This window comes from Rhamphochromis longiceps, linkage group LG6, assembly GCF_057381845.1.
Source record: "Rhamphochromis longiceps isolate RC_006_pf linkage group LG6, R_longiceps_female_GT1.1, whole genome shotgun sequence".
NCBI lineage: Eukaryota > Metazoa > Chordata > Actinopteri > Cichliformes > Cichlidae > Rhamphochromis > Rhamphochromis longiceps.
The window spans coordinates 46,768,015-46,787,104 of NC_140562.1; the positions used below are offsets into that span (position 1 = coordinate 46,768,015).

General features: G+C 43.8%; 1 protein-coding gene across 1 annotated transcript in view; it reads right to left on the reverse strand.

Annotated features, from left to right (window-relative positions):
• Nucleotides 1-3,671: 3,671 nt before the first annotated feature.
• LOC146668975 (outer dynein arm-docking complex subunit 3-like) overlaps nt 3,672-19,090 on the reverse strand; it is a 30,098-nt gene continuing 14,679 nt past the window's right edge. Inside the window, exons 6-13 of the mRNA XM_085408318.1 lie at nt 8,294-8,419; nt 8,021-8,143; nt 7,355-7,504; nt 7,113-7,273; nt 6,805-6,961; nt 6,041-6,193; nt 5,688-5,766; nt 3,672-5,602 (exon numbers count right to left, since the gene is read on the reverse strand). Coding sequence (XP_085264444.1) covers nt 5,478-5,602; nt 5,688-5,766; nt 6,041-6,193; nt 6,805-6,961; nt 7,113-7,273; nt 7,355-7,504; nt 8,021-8,143; nt 8,294-8,419 — 1,074 coding nt within the window. The 3' untranslated portion in view covers nt 3,672-5,477. The remainder of the gene's footprint in view (nt 5,603-5,687; nt 5,767-6,040; nt 6,194-6,804; nt 6,962-7,112; nt 7,274-7,354; nt 7,505-8,020; nt 8,144-8,293; nt 8,420-19,090) is intronic.

Sequence of the window (19,090 nt, forward strand, 5' to 3'; positions counted from 1 at the left end):
TTGTTTTCTTTTTTCTTTCTCAGCAGGTGATCCAGGTGATTGATGGATGCATTTTTTTTTCTTCTTTTTTTTCTGCTCATTCTGTTGGTTTTTGTCTTTTGCCCTTCTCCCCCGTCCCTCTTCTCAGCTGTTTCTCTTTCCCTCTTTCTTTCTCCCCTTCTTTCCCCCAGTCAAGTCTGTCCCGTATTCAGTAAGTGAAAATAAAATGAACAATAAAAGGTGAATCAAATGGACCATTACGGCAAGGCTGGGATGGTCAATTTGGTAAAGTAAATCCGTTGGGCATCTTTCTTTGCCTTTAGACAACAATTCTGATGGCAAAAGAGCCAAACGGGACAGGCAAAGAAAAAAAAGAAAAAAAAAAGAAAAAAAAGAATGTATTTAAAAGTTGTTAATTAAATTGCTAAGCAAATAAGCTACTCAGAAACACCACTGTGATCAAAGATCTGATGTCTCAACAGGACCTGGAAAAACTAGTCCATGCATTCATCTTTAGTAGGCTTGATTACTGTAACAGCATCTTTACAGGTCTGCCTAAAAAATCAGTCAGACAACTACAGCTCATTCAGAACTCTGCTGCTCGAGTCCTCACTAAGAACAAAAAAGTGGATCACATCAGTCCAGCTCTGAGGTCTTTACACTGGATGCCTGTCCGTCAGAAGATAGACTTTAAAGTCCTGATGCTGGTCTATAAAGCTCTGAATGGTTTAGGACCAAAATACATCAGTGACCTCCTGACCCAGTATGAACCTTCCAGATCCCTCAGGTCATCTGGATCCGGTCTTTTATCAGTTCCCAGAGTCAGAACCAGAGACGGAGAAGCTGCATTCAGCTTTTATGCTCCTTATATCTGGAACAAACTCCCAGAAAGCCTCAGATCAGCTGAAACACTCAGTTTATTTAAATCCAGGTTGAAGACTCACCTGTTCTCAGCTGCATTTGAATAAAGCACCAAATCCACACTTAAGCTTAAATTTCAAAACTTACATTTAACTACTGATTTTATTGGTTTTGATTTTTATTTTATATACGGTTTTGTTTGTTTGTTTGTTAGTTTGTTAATTAGTTTGTTTGTTTGCTTGTTTTAATCAATTTTAAATCATGCTTTTTATTTGTTTTTGTTTCTAATGTCTCTGTAAAGCACTTTGAATCACCTTTTTGTTGAATTGTGCTATACAAATATATTTGCCTTGCCTTATGTTTTAAGGTAAATTCCATATGATAATATAAAGAAAACAAAGAAAAAAAACAACAGATTTGAAGCCTAGGAGCGAGCGCTTTGGCTACTGTGGGAAGGAAAACCTTTTCAACAGAAAGAAACCTTCAGCCGGACCAAGCTCAGAGAGGGGCGGCCATCTGCCATGACCAGTTGTGGGCAAGAAAAAGCGTTTGACAGAGTTAACTGGAAATTTTTATTTGCAACTTTACACAAATTTGGTTTTGGATCCTCTTTCATTAACTGGTTAAAAATATTATACAATTCCCCAACAGCTTGTGTCAGAACAAATGACCAAACATCCTCCAGCTTCTGTCTCCTGAGGGGCACCAGGCAGGGATGCCCACTCTCCCCTTCACTGTTTGCAATTTTTATTGAACCACTAGCAGCAGCATTTAGACAGAATTCAGTAATTAAGGGCATAAAATGCAAGAATGTAGAATATAAAATCAGCCTTTATCCGGATGACGTGTAACTTTTTCTCCAAATTCACAAACCAATATCTCTGTGATTGAATTGATAAACTCTTTCTCAAGAGTCTAAGATTATTCAATTAACTGGTCAAAATCTACAGCTCTTCCAATTAATTGCTCCTTCCATAATTCTTCATCTACCTGACTGCAATCTGGAAATATAAAATATTTAGGTATCAATATTTTTCCTAAGCTTGCAGATTTAACTACATTAAACCATATCCCACTTTTAAAGACAGTAGGCGGCGATCTGGCTAGATGGAAATGTCTACCCATATCACTCATGGGACGGATTTCCGCTATAAAAATGATGGTCTTACCAAAGATAAACTATTTATTTTCAATGATCCCAAGTAAGTCATCATAAGATTGGTTTAGATCTCTAGACTCGTATATTTCTAAATTCCTTTGGAAAGATAAACCCCTACGTATAAGCTTAAAAACATTACAAAGGACCAAAGATAAAGGAGGACTAGATCTGCCAAACTTTAATCACTACTTTTCATCCAACAGGCTTCAGTTTATCTCTAGATGGTTAAAACATACCTTCTTAGATGAACCTTGGCTAGATGTAGAACAGGCACTGTGTAATAATCTAGAAATTTCGGACCATTTATCAGCTCAAACATCCAACGACATGAATGCTTTAAAAGCATCAACATCAGCTCTTCTCTGACAGCATGGTGGGAGTTTCTAAAAATAACAGAGTCTTCATTAATCCCATGCAAACGTAAACCTATCTTGAACAATTCGGACATCTTACAAAACAATAATATGATCAACTTGCCAGATTGGAGTTATAAAGGAATTAAATACTTGGAACATATATCAGAAGGAACAGACTTTATTTCGTTTGACAGACTAATTACACAATATGGGATCAACAAGAAAAGATTTTTAGAATATCAAAAGATTAAATCCATAGTAAAAAATAAATTTAAGCCCAGTCAAGCTGAATTACAAACACCACCAAGTGTGGTACAATTCTTTACTCTAAAACCCCCAAATTATTGTCTAAAACATACAGAACACTTTCTAAAATAGATGAATCAATATCCCTTCCTATTGCAAAATGGGAAGCGGATTTATGGATCAGCTTAGACCAAAACTTTTGGTATCAGATATGCTTGCAAACCTTTCAATGTATCAGAAATCCCAGTTTGCGATTAATACAATACAAAATATTACATAGAGCCCACTATACAGGTAATAGGATGTTCCAGATGGGCTGTTTTCTAACAACTGCTCACACTGTCAAGCAAATACACCGGACAATTACATCCACGCTCTTTGGTTCTGTCCACCAGTTCAGAGGTTTTGGGGCGAGATATGTGAAGACTTATCAAAGTGTCTGAAATGTAACATTCCAGCCTCCCCTTTAGTGTGCTTGCTGGGCAGCTTGGATGAGGTCACTGCAGAAATAAACACAGCCCACGTTGTTTTTACGGCCCTATGCATTGCCAAGAAAATGGTCCTCATTAACTGGAAAAATAAAAAATAATCTTAATTCTAACCAATATAAAAACCACCTAATAGATCACATTAGTCTTGATACAGCATCTGCCACCACATTTGATCAATCCCTCTGGGCTCCCTCCGGGCGCCCCCCGGAAGGGGGGATTTTTCTTTCTTCCCCCTTTCTCACTATCTCTTCTCCCCTGTGTTTTTCTTTCTCTCCCTCTTTCTTTCATTCTTTCTTTCTCCCTGTCCTATCCCCTAGTCCAGGGGTGTCAAACTCAAATACACAGTGGGCCAAAATTCAAAACTGGAACAAAGTCGTGGGCTAACGTTAATATTTATTGAAATATATTTATTCCTTCAGATATAAGAATGAATCTTTTCTTATGGACTCAAATACGTTTTGCTGAAAAACTGAATATGGAACAAGCAAAGCTTAATACTAAACAATATATATATTAGCTGTATAATACCAGTAGGCCAGCTCTAAAAGTAATTTGGTATGGCGGGCCAAATGTAATTAGTCTGCGGGCCAAATTTGGCCCGCGGGCCAGAGTTTGACACCTATGCACTAGTCTATCCCGTCTGTAACATCCAAAAATAAAATAAAATAAATACATAATAATAATAAAGGTCAATCAAATGGACCAATATGGCAAGGCCATGATGATCCACTTGGTGAAGTAAACTGTAAACTGTTTGGCATCTTTCTTGGCCTTCAGACAACAATTCTGATGGCTGAAGATCCAAACGGGACACACACAAAAAAAGAAATCCTCTGCCAAAACCTCTGCACAGGCACACAACACCATATAGCATGCATGTAGTGCTCAACAAAATTGCCTGTACAGTGGATGCATATATTTGAGTCTGCAAAACCTATTTAGAGCACCCTCTTTCCTGTATAGTGTATTCTGTGGAGACAGGCAGAGAGTGAAATATGAGTAAAACAACCAAAAATGATGTGGAGTAAAGTGTTGACAGCTGACTGTTGCCGAGGGCGACCGTGGCTCAGGGGGTTGGGAAGCGTATCTGTAACCGGAAGGTTGCCGGTTCGATCCCCGGGCTCTCTGTCCTGGTCGTTGTGTCCTTGGGCAAGACACTTCACCCTACTGGTGTTGGCCAGAGGGGCCGATGGCGCGATATGGCAGCCTCGCTTCTGTCAGTCTGCCCCAGGGCAGCTATGGCTACAACTGTAGCTGCCTCCACCAGTGTTTGAATGTGAGAGTGAATGAATAGTGGCATTGTAAAGCGCTTTGGGTGCCTTGAAATATAAATCCAATCCATTATTATTATTATTAAATGAAACCTACTTACACAAGTACAGACATAAGGTATCAATTCATGACAGTCATGTAAGACTGTTAAAACTTAAATCTTCATTTGTTGTTTACTACATATCCTTATAGCAGCAGCTAAGAGGAGAAACTTGATAGCAATGGTGTCTTGGTCCGGGTGAGTACGGGGTTTTTCCACTCCGCTGGGCTCCACCTTCAGGCAGAGACTCCAATCAGCTTCCACACCTGGTTCCAATCAAGTCACCAGCATATAAGACCAGCATTCACAACAGACCTCTGCCAGATCTTCTGCTAACTCATGTTAGTGCTAGGCTGCCAAGCCCTTAACTACTGCTTTTCTCCTCACCGTGTTTTCTTTGTCATAAGACCCACCTGGCAGTCGCGTTTTCCAACCTAAACTACTCACATCTCTGCCTGGACGCTGGTTCTGTCATCTGGTTGCTTCCTTTCCATCATCGGACAACACCTGCCTGCCTCCCTGCCAAGCCCCTCACTCCAAGCATATTCTGGATCCTCTCTGGACACTCCTCACCCGGAACCCCTTGGACACCCCCTCCTCGCATGACACTTTAACCTGCAACGCGTAAGCCCTAACCACCATAGTCTAATTGTTCAGCTGTGATTCACTAGATTGCCACTGACTACTTGTCTCCTCTTATTATAGTGACTGCGTACCTCCATCCAAGCCGCTGCCCCTTTTTTCCATTCCCAGGATCCATCCGTGAAATCTAGCACCTAGTCATAGCACTCAGAGTTTCATGTTCACAGTTTGGCCTCACAGTTCTCAGTTCATAGCATTCTCCGTTCATAGCATTCATAGTTTCCTGCTTTGTAAGTTCACTAGGCACTGTAAATAAAGCACTGTGTTCACGCCCGTTTTGCCTCCCTCTGTGTCTGCATTTGAGTCCACACCCACAGCCTGGCCCTCTCGGCCCTAACAAATGGCAAATCACAGTCTGTTCACTCGGCTTAAAATCATCCCGTTTTACACATCACTGCTTTATTGTGGGAGAGTTTGGAGATGCCGTCGGATTAAAACTTGCCCTTCCTCTTCTTCTGGGCCTTTCTTTTTGAGTTGGAGTCGACGATTAGCTGAGATTGACGCTTCAGTGCCTCACGAGAGATGACGTGAGCCCAGTCCTTGTCACTCTTGTCCTCTGGAACACAATTAAGTAATCAGCAATTTCAATGTAATTTAGTCTGTAGTCGTAGCTGGTAGTGTGTAGAAGAACACCAAATTACCATCACTGTAGGGATCTTCTGCTTGATCCTCAGGTGGCTTGACTTGGGTGCTGTGTTTCCCCTCAATCCTGACGTAGAACTCATAGCAGAAAAAACAGGAAGGGTTAGGCTTAGTGTTAATCAGTGTCATTGGCAGACTGTGTGTTTGTATGCTCTGTGTTATATTCTCAAACAGAGAAGGTGTTGCTGAGTGTTAATGATCATCTACACACATGTTTTACTGCCTTTCTCTTAATGGGGAGCCCATGGACAAACTTAAACAAAAGCCTTGACTGAATTTCCAAATGTCAAACATGTTGTTTCAGACTCAGATGATCCATTTCAAGTTTTGAGTTTGTAGGCTTTTGTCTTACCTCCTTTTCTTCCATCTCCTTCATTATAGCTGCCACATCCATCCCCTCAAGCTCTTTCTGCAGGGACTCCAATTTCTGCTCACACTGGGCCATCAGCTTCAGCACCACAAAGTCCTCTGAGTCTGGATGCATGTTGGGAACTGTGTGCTCATCCTGGGAGATGATGCGTGAAAAAAGGAACAAAAGCACATGAAGACTGTGGAGCTCCAGCAGGGCAGTTCTCTCTCTGGGGGGCATTTCCTTTGAAGGTAACACTCTTAAAAAACGTACCTTGAGATGGAGGTTTACCTTGATTACACACGCATTATATAGGGAGCAGGTAATGATGATACAAACTGATTTGTAAATAAGGGGACATGAATGACTTGAGCTTAGTATTTAATAATATACTACGGTATACTTCGAACTAACTCGGCAGCTCACTCTCCTGACAACACATCCTTTAAAGATATTTCAACATGAGAGACAGGCTAATGTGAAAGGTAAAAGTGAGGTCACAGGTCAAATGCAAACTATAATGTGATATCCCTATATATCATTGTTGTCAATACAATCAGTGGCCATAGCATTAGTATCACTTTATCTCTTGACCTTCAAGGACAGGTCAGATGTGACATTTTTACCTTCTCTATATGGTGACAACACACAGCACACCTGTAAGAATCCGTTTCTATGTTCAATCAATGTTGCCCCAGTAAATGGAGAAGTTTACGTTGAAGACCTCATCAACATCAGGAATCCTAATAGACTATGGTTGTTTGTACCAGTGAGATGTGCTGAAGATGGTCTGCCAGGTGCTCAACTCCGTGACGGACGGGACCGAGGGTTTTCACAAGCCGATCCAGTCGCTCTTCGGCTTCATCGCACCTCTGCTGCTCAGCCTGCAGCTGCTGCTCACGCTCCTGCAGCATCTGCTGGTGGCTAGAAAAAGCACACAGAAAGAGCAGAGGCTTCAGAATAAGAATTAGACACTCGTGTGATCCTCTGAGTCCCATTCACACCAACAGAGAGTCCATGTGATTCACAAACACTGTGACAGCTGCTGCATGACAGAGTTAAATATGTGTCTGACCTGGAGAGTTTAGCCTCCCCAGAATATTTAATCTCTTCAGACTGTTGCTCCAGAAGCTCCTTCTGCTCCTTCAGCTGCAGCAGGACCTCCTCGTTCTCCTCCCGCCGCCTCTCCAGATGTCGACGTGTCTCCTTCTGAGAAGTAAAGTGCTCCTCTAATTCCTACAAACACAAAATGCATGAAAGGAAAACGCATATCAGGAAGCACGCTGTGTGTAGCAGAATGAGCGGAAACCTTTGCACCTGTATATCGGTGATCCCTGTGGCCTCTTTGATGCGTCTGAAGGCCTCCTCAGCAGTCGAAATGTCTTTCTCCTCTTCAGCCAGCATCCTGGTGGTGCTGTGCTGGACCTCACTGCTTAGTTCATCCAGCTGCACAGCTGCTCGCTGTACCTGCACGATGCAACAGCAACCACTGCACATGTCAGGGACCTGGTTTCACTTTACTCCTCCACTTGGGGCAGGAACTCGTCCCTGACCCAGAGCGGGCATTCCACGTTTTTCCGTTCAGCACTGTAGCAATCACAATTATTACCAAGAAAAATGCCCGACACATTTATTTTCCCAAGTGGATCATTACGGCTTTGCCATGCTGGTCCACTTGATTGATCTTTGTTATTTGTTTATTTTTATTACTTTTTTTACTCTTAAGTTATTACAATCGGTACAGACATGACTGGGGGACAGGAAAGACAAAGATGTGGACAAGAGAAGTCTGTCTTTGCCCTCACCTCACATCGTTCTACCATTGGAGAGACTGATGATGTCACCAAACATCTGTGTCACTAACATCAATGTGATTGGCCTGCTGTGCTGGAGTGAGCAGGAAGGTACTTCTTTATATCTTTGCTCTTTTATTTGTTACTCAACATTCATCTACAAAAACTGAGTACATTAAATGTCTCTCACCCTTCTCTCAACTTTTGCAGCCTGGGCCTTGTGCTCATCAACCTTTTTCCTGTAGCTTGCTATCACTTGGTCCCTCTCCTTACACTCCTTGTGAAGCAGCTCCTCCTGCTGCTGCAACTCAGCCTGCGAAGCAGAAGAAGATGTAGGCTGATGGTGGCGAGTTGTGAGATACAGTGACTCCTTCATTTATGACTCTGGCAAATCAGCTGGATAATGTGAGCGATGCTGAGTGTTTCTTAATCTGAAGTCACAGCAAAGGAAATTACAGGTCACCTTAGCAGCTTCTTTGGAGAGCTGGCTGTCAGTATTCACGACCTGCAGACTGCGAAGCTCCTCTCTGTGCTTCAGGATTTCTGCTTGCAGAGTGTCGAGCTGGCTCTGATACGCCAGACTCTCATCCTGAAGGTGGTAAAGTGAGAGAAATGCAGGCAGAAGCACAAATAATGCAAAGCGATCAACAAATTAACATCACATCAATGCATATGTTGCGCTCTAAAAGTACTTATAAAACTTCAATTTTTCTGAATTGTGGGGAAAATCTTTAAAGACTATTCTTATTTAATTGTGTTTTGTTTTTGGACACATTTCTAGTTAATTTTTGTAGTTTACTGGCTCCAGGAGGTCAGAGTTCAGATGTGTGATGTCATCAGTAAGCGCAGAAAAAAAAAACAGTGTCTGAGACGTGAGGGAGCGATGTTTTGCTGATGATACGCTATTCTGCCTGTAAACTCCAAACCTGAACTGAGGAGAATAAAGTTGCAAGAAAAAGGAGAATGGAGTCATGTCTCTCTGAGGGTGCAACATAATCTTGGTGTTTCCGCCCGGTTTGGAGTTTATACCGCAAAGAAGGACGAGCTACATGTGACTAGCCTCGCTCACTACCCCCCCACCTGAACTCATACGGCAGTGCCATCCCTCCAAGAAAAGGCAGTGAAGGTAAAAGTTTTTCGTCATGTCTAAAGTACAGCAGATGTCTCCTGATTGGGAGCAACTTCTTGAGGAGACAGAGGAAAAGTTACTTACACTGCTAGCACCGGATTTGAATGAGATTTGTGCTGCCCTCAGTTTAGCCGTGGATGAAAGTGAAAAAGACTTACCTCGTAAACTGAGGCGGCGTATTCTCCAGTACTTAGAGGGAGAGGATGTTACTGCACGAGAAGATGAAGGAATGTCTCTGTTGTTGGAATTAGATGACAAAATTTATGAAGTGAAGCAAAAGAGATGCGAAAGTAATGCCCCGTTGCCTCAACAAGTGGTACAAGAGCACCACCCTGTGGCTGAAAATGTGATAGCACCCAGTAATTCAGACGAGCAGAGAGAAAGTGTTTCTCATCTGAATGCTACACGAGTCACCCCTGTCGCCACTCAAAGTGTCCCTTTTGTACACCCACTGTACCGACGGGATCTGAAAATAATGGGACAAATTGGAGAACCAAACCAAAAGGACAAATTAACATGCACTAGCTTGGAAAGACAAATCCAGAGGGCATTGAAGAGGGGATATGATGAAGGAGACATTGTTGAAGCCATCATTCAAGCTATAGCCCCAGGAACAAAACTGAAAAGCTACCTTGAGAGTAGAGTAGATTTGACTTTGCAAGCTCTCAGGCAAATATTACGGACTCATTACATTGAGAAAGATGCCACAGAGTTGTATCACTCGCTCACACGTGCTGTACAGGAGCCAAAAGAAACTCCAATCCAGTTTTTGATGCGAGCAATGGATTTGAGACAACAACTTGTTCTTGCTTCAGAGAGAGTTAAGTCTGGTTTAAAGTACAGTTCGGAGCTCATCCAAAATCAGTTTCTCCAGACAGTACTCACTGGCCTCCATGATGACACCATCCGAGCTGATGTGAAGCTATACCTGCAAAATCCTAAAATCACAGATGAGGTTCTTCTGGAAAAAATGACTGCGGCATACAGTCTGGAAATGGAAAGAAAGAATAAGCTGTCAGCTGCATCAAGAGCAAAGATGATCAAAGTTGCAGCAGTAAGTGGGGAAGATCAAGAGGTGGAAAAAGAAAGCAGTATGCACACATCAGACAGTAAGAACAAGCAAGGTGGAGCGGTCAAACGAGACACATTAATGGATAAAGTTGATCAAGGCAACAAGGCTATATGTGAGGCTCTGCAGAACCTCACCACTCACATTGCCAGCCTCCAGCAGACCGTTAAGCCTCAGCACATGAGAATGGTCGAACCACCTGACCGGAAATACCAGTCACAGCCTAGGAGCACAAACGTTAGACAGTGCCAGCAGTGTCAATCATCTAATACAGGAAACAAATGTGACCACTGTTACAAATGTGGCAGTACGGAACACTGGGCAGCAGGTTGTCGTAGGAAAAAGTGCTCAGCTAATTCAAGTAAGATCGAAATCATACTTAACCCTGAAGGGGAGAAGCACCAAACCGACCCATTCAGCCTCAAAGCACCCCTCACTGGTAAACAACAACAAATGGCAAAGCTGGTAGGCAAAAGATGCCAGGTCCGTGGCTTCTTAGGAGGTGTGGACACCACAATATTGTGGGACACCGGCTCACAAGTATCGATAGTGGGGACGAACTGGAGAAAGAAACACCTGCCTGATGCTGAAATGAGGTCAGTGGAAGAGCTGCTCGAAGAGGGAGCTTTAGAGCTCTCAGCTGCTAATGGGACCAGTATTCCATATGAAGGATGGATAGAGACTGAGTTCAGCCTGTCCAAAAATGCTGTTGCTGGGATGAGCAACAGGCCCGTCCAAGTTCCAATCCTAGTCGCCAGCGGTGACATTGAATGCCCCATCATCGGCTTTAATGTGATAGAAGAATTAGCTTTGAGAAATGACACCAGCAAAGACTGTATCCCCCCAGGGCATATGCTGGACAGATTGTGCTCAGCATTCGAGGTGGGGCGCAAAACTGCAAGAGCTGTTCTGTCTGTCCTAAAGAAACAAACGCCTGACAGCCATCCCCACATAGCCCGAGTAGGAAGGCGACCTGTGACCATCCCGAAGCGTAACATGATGACAGTGCAATGTGGTTGGCTAAATAAGAGTGTGTTGAGTGGGTCACATGCAGTGTTGGAGCCGAACTGTGAGACACCATGGCCAGCAGGCCTAGTTGTTGCAGTGACTGTGGAAAACATGACTGACCATGATATCACCCTCTGTAGTCGCACTACACTGGGGTGGCTGCACAATGTTGATGCTATCTACATGCCACATGTAAAATGTATGGAGGGTGAGCTTTCTAAGACATCAGACGGAAGTACTTCCTTACCCACAGTGCAGTCCAGTCAGACAACAAAAACTGAGCCCTGGGACCCACCAGTGGATTTGAGCCATCTGACAAGTGACCAACAGCAGCAGGTAAAACAGATGCTGAGGGAGGAATGCAATGTTTTTGCAAAAGATGACTGGGACACGGGATGCATTAAAGATCTAGAGCTGGAGATACAGCTAAAAGACAAAGTGCCTGTGCAAAAGACATATACCGTATTTTCACGACCATAAGACGCACTGTACTAAAAGGCGCAGTCTCAGTTATGTGTGCCATTACTGTATTTAACACACACATAAGGCGCACTGGATTATAGGGCGCATACAAGTACCGTATGCGTATTTAAAAATAAAGCGGGAGCAAACCTGAGTTCGGTACCTTACTCACATTTTTATTACCAGTAATCGTCATCATCAACAACACACAAGCATACAAGTGTGCGTATTTAAAAATAAAGCAGGAGCAAAACAAAGTTTGGTACTCACATTTTTATCATCAATCAAACCCATGGAAGTCCTCATCCTCTGTGTCTGAATTGAACAGCTGCGCTAAATCTCCATCAAACATGCCAAGTTCACTTTCTTCACTGTCAGAGTCACTTTCCGTGCCGTGCGGCTCCTCGGAAATGATGCCGGCTTTTGCGAAAGCTCGAACAACAGTGCCAGCAGACATGTTAGCCCAAGCATCTACAATCCATTGGCAAATTGTGGCGTAACTCGCCCGGCGCTGCCTTCCACTCTTGGTGAAACTGTGGTCTCCACCGGTCATCCATCGCTCCCACGCCGCTCGCAGCCTTACTTTGAACGGGCGGTTCACACCGATGTCCAGCGGTTGGAGTTCCTTTGTCAGGCCTCCCGGAATGACAGCAAGCTCACAGTTCATTTGTTTCACTAGTTTTTTCACATCAGCTGTGAGATGGGCACGCATAGAGTCACAGATCAACAGCGATGGTGATGCGTGGAAAAAACCACCTGGTCTCCTTACATACACCTCCCTCAGCCACTCTTTCATCATTTCCTCATCCATCCAGCCCTTTTCATTTGCCTTAATGATGATTCCTGCTGGAAACTTCTCTTTAGGCAAAGTCTTTCGCTTAAAAATCACCATAGGCGGCAGTTTCTGTCCATTAGCATGGCAGCCAAGCACAACAGTAAAAGAAGACTTTTCATACCCCGTTGTGCGTATCGCTACAGTGCTGGTCCCCTGCTTCTCCACAGTGTGACTCACCGGGATGTCAAAAGTGAGCGGGACCTCGTCCATGTTTGTGATGTGGCTGGGCTGGATGTTTTTGTCGCTGATGTGTTTGCTGCAGTAGGAGCGGAAGATGGCCAGCTTTTCCTTATAATCCGCTGGAAGTTGCTGCGCTACCGTAGTCCTGGTCCGGATGGAAAAATGGCACCGTTTCATAAAATGAAAGCACCAAGACGGACCTCCTTGGAAATGTTCAATGTTCATCTCTTCAGCTAGTGAAACTGCTTTTAGCCGAATGGTGACCGTCGAAACGCTTCTCCCGCTCCTTCTTTGCTCGATGATCCACCGCTCGAGTCTCGGGCCACCTCGCCTTATGTCCGCGGAAACTCAGCTGCGTTTTCTTGACCTGCCGGAGCTTGTTTTCTAGCTTCCTCCATTTGCGAACCATCGATTCGTTAATCTTAAATTCTCTCACCGCTGCTCGATTTCCATGTTCCTCCGCATAGCTGATGGCCTTCAGTTTAAACTGTGCTTCATAAGCGTGTCTCTTTGCCATTTTCAGGGTTGTTAAAACAACGATGTTCCACATAATGCACATACCTGTCCTTTTAGACAGGTATGTGCGATTGTCCGGTATATACGATCAACGCCCACACTTCACCCTTTAGCGTTCTCATGGTGTTCTCTACTACTTTACTTCTCTAGTACTTTTGTGATTATCTGTTTCATGCGCCTCATTTTACTGTGTACAGTGACAATAACCCGCTGACATACGTCATGAAGTCAGCGAAACTTAATGCAGCTGGACACCGCTGGGTGGCGGAGTTGGCAGATTATCGGTTCACTCTTAAGTACAGGCCAGGGGCAGCGAATCGAGAAGCAGATTTCTTATCAAGAAGAGGAAAGCCCATTGAAGACATCATGCACGAATGCACAGAGGAATGTCAGCAAGATGACATTGAATGTATTGGGAAAGCCCTAGAGAGAGAGAGAAAACAGGAGAAATGAACTGGATCTCAGCTGTCACCTGTAATGTCAACGCGCTGCCAGAGGGATGCATCGTCTCAGAACCAATTCAGCCGTTTGCAGTTGACAACATCAGAGACACCCAGGATGCAGACATAGCCATAAACCGAGTTTTGTCCCTGAAAAGAACACACACCTACCTGAAGCATAAAGAAAAGATGGCGGAGAGTGAGGCAGTTAGGTACCTTCTTCGGCAGTGGCCCCATTTGCAGATTGATGGAGATGGCATTCTGAGGCGTGAGACCACCAGGAGAAAACAGTTTGTTGTTCCTGATTCATTAAAGCCCATGGTCTATAAACATCTACATGAGGAGATGGGACATTTAGGAGCAGACAGGATGGTTGCTCTCGCCAGGCAGCGCTTCTTCTGGCCTAAAATGAGGCAGGAAATGGAGCACTATGTCACTCAGGTGTGTCGCTGTATAAAGAAGAAGAAGCCTAACAGAATAACCAGAACACCAATTCAGAGCATTGAAACCTCTGCGCCGTTTGAGATGATATCCATTGACTATCTGCATTTGGACAAGTGCACAGGAGGTGAAGAATACATACTCGTAGTTGTGGATCATTTCACCAAATATGCCCAGGCATATGCGACAAGGGACAAGTCTGGGAAGACTGCGGCAAGAAAGCTCTTTGATGACTTTATCATGCGCTTTGGTTTCCCATCCAAAATACACCGTGACCAGGGGAAAGAATTTGAGAACAATCTTTTCCGCAAGCTTCAAGGCTACTGCGGTATCAACCATTCTTGTACCTCCCCGTACCACCCACAGGCCAATCCTGCAGAGCGCTTCAATAGGACCCTCCTAGGTATGCTCCGGACACTTGATGAATCTCAGAAGTCAAGATGGAAAGACCATTTGAACAAAGTAGTTCATGCCTACAACCCGACTGTGCACGAAGCAACAGGATTTTCTCCATTCTTCCTTCTCTTTGGCGTGAACCAACCTTGCCTATCGACCTGCTCTTCCCAAAAAGAGAAGAAGAGAAGAGTCAGTCACGCAGTGGCTATGCAGAGAAATGGAGAGGAGTTATGCAAGAGGCCTATGCAATTGCAAGGCAGAACATGAGAAAGAGTGCAAGAAGGGGACAGAAAAACTACAATAAACGTGCATGGAGCTCTGTGCTTCAGCCAGGTGACCATGTCTTGGTGAGAAATCTCACACCCAGAGGAGGTCCTGGGAAACTGCACAGCTATTGGGAGGATATGATTCATGTCATCACCGAGAGGAAAGGTCCTGATAGTCCAGTGTATGTGGTTGAGCCATTGCAGGGGACAGGAAGAAGACGAGTGTTACACCGTAACCTACTGTTGCCGTGTCCTTACCTGGTTGACGAGTCTGTGGTGTGTGAAAGCAGCCTGAAAGAGAAAAGCCGTGGAAACAAACAGAGACAGTCAGCAAGAAGACATCATCAGACCAAGCCCGATACTGACCAAACAGACACAGGCAGTTCTAGTGAAGATGACTGTCACATGTGGACAGCACTCAGATACGCTGATCCACCCCTCGACCCAGAAACAGAGGATTTCTGCCCCCAGAGTGACGCACTCGGAGAGAAGTCTGAGCCTGCTTTCAGAGCACAGGGGCATCCTGAAGAGGAACAGGTGGAGGAGAGACGCAGTTTGGAGGAGGAGGTTGAAGCTCCAGCTGTTGGACCCGAGGGTGAGCAGAGCGATGCTGAGACATGGAGGCACAAGCCAAAGAGAATGAGACAGCCCCGGCGTGTCTACACATATGAAAAACTAGGCCAGCCAACAGTCCAGCAATGGAGCACATGCCCTGTCAGTGTGAACAGCCCTTCAAGTGCCATCCATCATTCCTCTGTCCCACCATCATTCATGTATCCTTTACAGTATCAATAGATATAACAGAAAAACACAGTCAACTTCACAAGAGAGTTTAATCTAAGCGTAACATTACAGTTGCAGTTCATGTTGATGTAGTATTGACACATGTTACAGTTAAAAGAGAAACAGGTACTCTGAGCATTATTACTATAATAAATAGAGGGAAGGTTTATCATTCTAGCGTCAAAGAGTTAAGACAGTAGTGAGTACAATATGGGTTTACTGAACTCATGGTTTTGAAGTGTGTAATCACATGATGTTGGGGTGTAAATGGTATTTTCCTTGTCCCACTGCGAAGATTTGGCAGGCCCACCAATACTTCGAGGGATAACCCACCCTTCAGTACAAAAGGACTATGAACATTTAGTTTTGTATCGTGACCATGAGAGACTTGTCCTGAGATACCAAGAGATGGTATAGCCTCTCACCCAGTAACGTGTAATATGTGTGGAAATACTTGTTTGCTCACTCATCTTTGGTTAAATGTTCTATTTTTGGTAAATTGTCAAAGATTAGAAAGAAAATGTGTGGCAACATTTTTCTTTTGTGGGGGAGGGTGTTGCGCTCTAAAAGTACTTATAAAACTTCAATTTTTCTGAATTGTGGGGAAAATCTTTAAAGACTATTCTTATTTAATTGCGTTTTGTTTTTGGACACATTTCTAGTTAATTTTTGTAGTTTACTGGCTCCAGGAGGTCAGAGTTCAGATGTGTGATGTCATCAGTAAGTGCAGAAAAAAAAAACAGTGTCTGAGACGTGAGGGAGTGATGTTTTGCTGATGATACGCTATTCTGCCTGTAAACTCCAAACCTGAACTGAGGAGAATAAAGTTGCAAGAAAAAGGAGAACGGAGTCATGTCTCTCTGAGGGTGCAACACATAAAATATACAATATTCTGATTTCACTAATACAACATTTATAAAAAATAAACTTTTAATTATACTACCCTCAGACTTCCTATAATCAGACCCCATCTGGTCTTTAAGTGATGATGTGATGAATCCTTCCGGGTCCAAACTATGCGTTTATTAAGGCTGTTGTGTTTTTAACATGTTTTGTATCTCTATCCCATAAAAACAGTCGGTGATCACTGTCGGCCTCTCTCGGTTTTTATTACCGTTGTTCATTTTGTGTGTGAATGGGTGGATGACTGGATATGTAAAGCGCTTTGGGGTCCTTAGGGACTAGTAAAAGCGCTATATAAATACAGGCCATTTACCATTTTAAAGCACAGTTATCAAAACCTTACGGTGTAACTACAGCCCAGCCCATGCAGCAGTATATTAATGACTAACCTCGTATTGTGGATGGATTATCTCAGTTGTTCTCCTGACTGAAGTTTGGTCCGTTTACAGCATCCTGCCATGCGACTGCATTTGTCTCTAACCATCAAGAACCTTCACGTTAACATTTATCGAGTGGAAAAAAGTTAGCGTTCATCCTCCAGCTTCACTGTGTTTATGTTATGCAAACATAGCTGTGTAGCTAGCGATCACGTAGCACATCATTATATACCAGCTAGCCCAACTTCAGTAACCTTACAAACGTCACTGCTGTTTAGTTTCCTGTCTTCATTTATGTTGGAAGTGATAGCAGTGTTAACTTGTTATTTTCTGTTATATCGCGAGAGTACTATTGCCCGCGGTGAGTTGTTACAGAGATTGAAAATGTGACGTCATTCAGGGGTAAAACCGCAAAGAATTCTGGGAACTCGTGGCAAGAGGTACTAGCGCACGCAGGCTTTCAATTGAAATCAGTTACACAGCGATAAAAAGAAACAAAAAATGGCAAGAAGCTGTTTTATTATTAACTGCACAAGCCGGGTGAGCGACAGCCGCGTGAAGCCGACGGGTAAAGCGAATGGTTTTTATTGGATTCCGGCGTGGAAGAGAAATTGTCCAAGCCATGTTTCCAAAGTCAAGTCAAGTCAAGTTTATTTATAAAGCACATTTAAAAACAACCAAGGCTGACCAAAGTGCTGTACAATAAAATACAAATATAAAATACAATAAAACGCAAGTACATAAAACACCTCACTGATAAAAAAAAATAAGTTAAAAAAGTAAGTTAAACCTTGCTAAAAGCCAATGAGAAGAGGTAGGTTTTAAGAGCAGTTTTAAAAGTTCCTAGGCTTGTGGAGAATCTGATGTGAGGAGGTAAACTGTTCCACAGTCTGGGTGCAGCCACAGCAAAAGCCCTCTCTCCCCTAGTCTTTAGTCTGTACCTGGGAACATCTAAAAGCATCAGGTCTGCTGACCTCAAAGATCTCCTGGGGCGGTAAATGCTAAGAAGCTCTGCCAGGTAAGGAGGTGCAGTATCGTTAAGAACCTTAAAAACCAGCAGTAAAATTTTAAAATCAATCCTAAAAGCAACTCTTTCTTGACTTTTCCAGTGCCTTTAATACCATCCGGCCCTGTATGCTTCAAGAAAAACTGAACAGGATGGAGGTGGACCCCTGCCTGGTGGCTTGGATCTCCGACTACCTCACCGACAGACCACAGTACGTCAGGCTGAAGGACATCACGTCTGACACAGTGGTCAGCAGCACAGGAGCACCACAGGGAACTGTGCTGTCCCCTCTTCTCTTCACCCTGTACACCTCTGACTTCTACTACAACTCTGAATTATGCCACATTCAGAAGTTTGCAGACGACACAGCCATCATGGGGTGTATCTGGGATGATCAGGAAGAGGAGTACAGAAGTCTGGTGAGGAACTTTGTCGCATGGAGTCACACAAACCACCTGCAACTCAACACCTCAAAGACTAAGGAACTGGTTGTGGACTTCGGGAGGTCTAGAGCAGGTCCACTGCCGGTTCAGATAGAGGGGGAGGAGGTGGAGGTGGTCAACAAGTACAAGTACCTCGGGCTGTGGGTGGACAATAAACTGGACTGGTCATGCAACACAGAGCACCTGTATAAAAAAGCCCAAAGCCGACTGTACTTCCTCAGGAGGCTGAGGTCTTTTAACATCTGCAGGAAGCTCCTGAGGATGTTTTACCAGTCGGTGGTTGCTGGAGTACTTTTCTATGCTGTGGTGTGCTGGGGGAGCAGCACAGCAAAGAAGGACTCATCCAGGCTGGAGAAACTGATCAGGAGGGCTAGCTCTGTGGTCGGCATGAAGCTGGACACTCTGGTGACAGTGGCAGAGAAAAGGACATTAAAGAAACTGCTGGACATTATGAACAATGCCAGGCATCCTCTGCACACGGCCATAAACAATCAGAAGAGTCTGTTCAGTGACAGGTTGCTTCTCCCAAAGACAAGAACTAACAGACTTAAAAACTCCTTTGTCCCACACGCCATCAAACTGTTTAACTCCTCTCTGGAGGGGAGAGGGAGGGGAAACAGGAGGACAAAGGAGGGAACAACTAAGCTGTAGTGCCTCTTCACCTCACTGTGCAATACTTTTGTAAATAGTCAACGGTGCAATAGACTCAATACTTGAAATGTGCAATTCACTTGTATTTTTATTTTTATTCCTATTTATTCTATTTATCCCCTTCGTATATTTTATTTATATTGTCTCTGTATTTATATATATGTGTGTGTGTATAACTCTGTAACTTCTGTCGGTGCTGTGCTTTTTTGGAAATCGAATTTCCCAGAGGAACCCACCCGAGGGATTAATAAAGTTCTATCTTATCTTATCTTATCTTAACTGGGAGCCAGTGGAGAGAGCAGAGGACCGGAGCTATGTGGTCTCTCTTTTTGGAACCGGTCAGCATGCAAGCAGT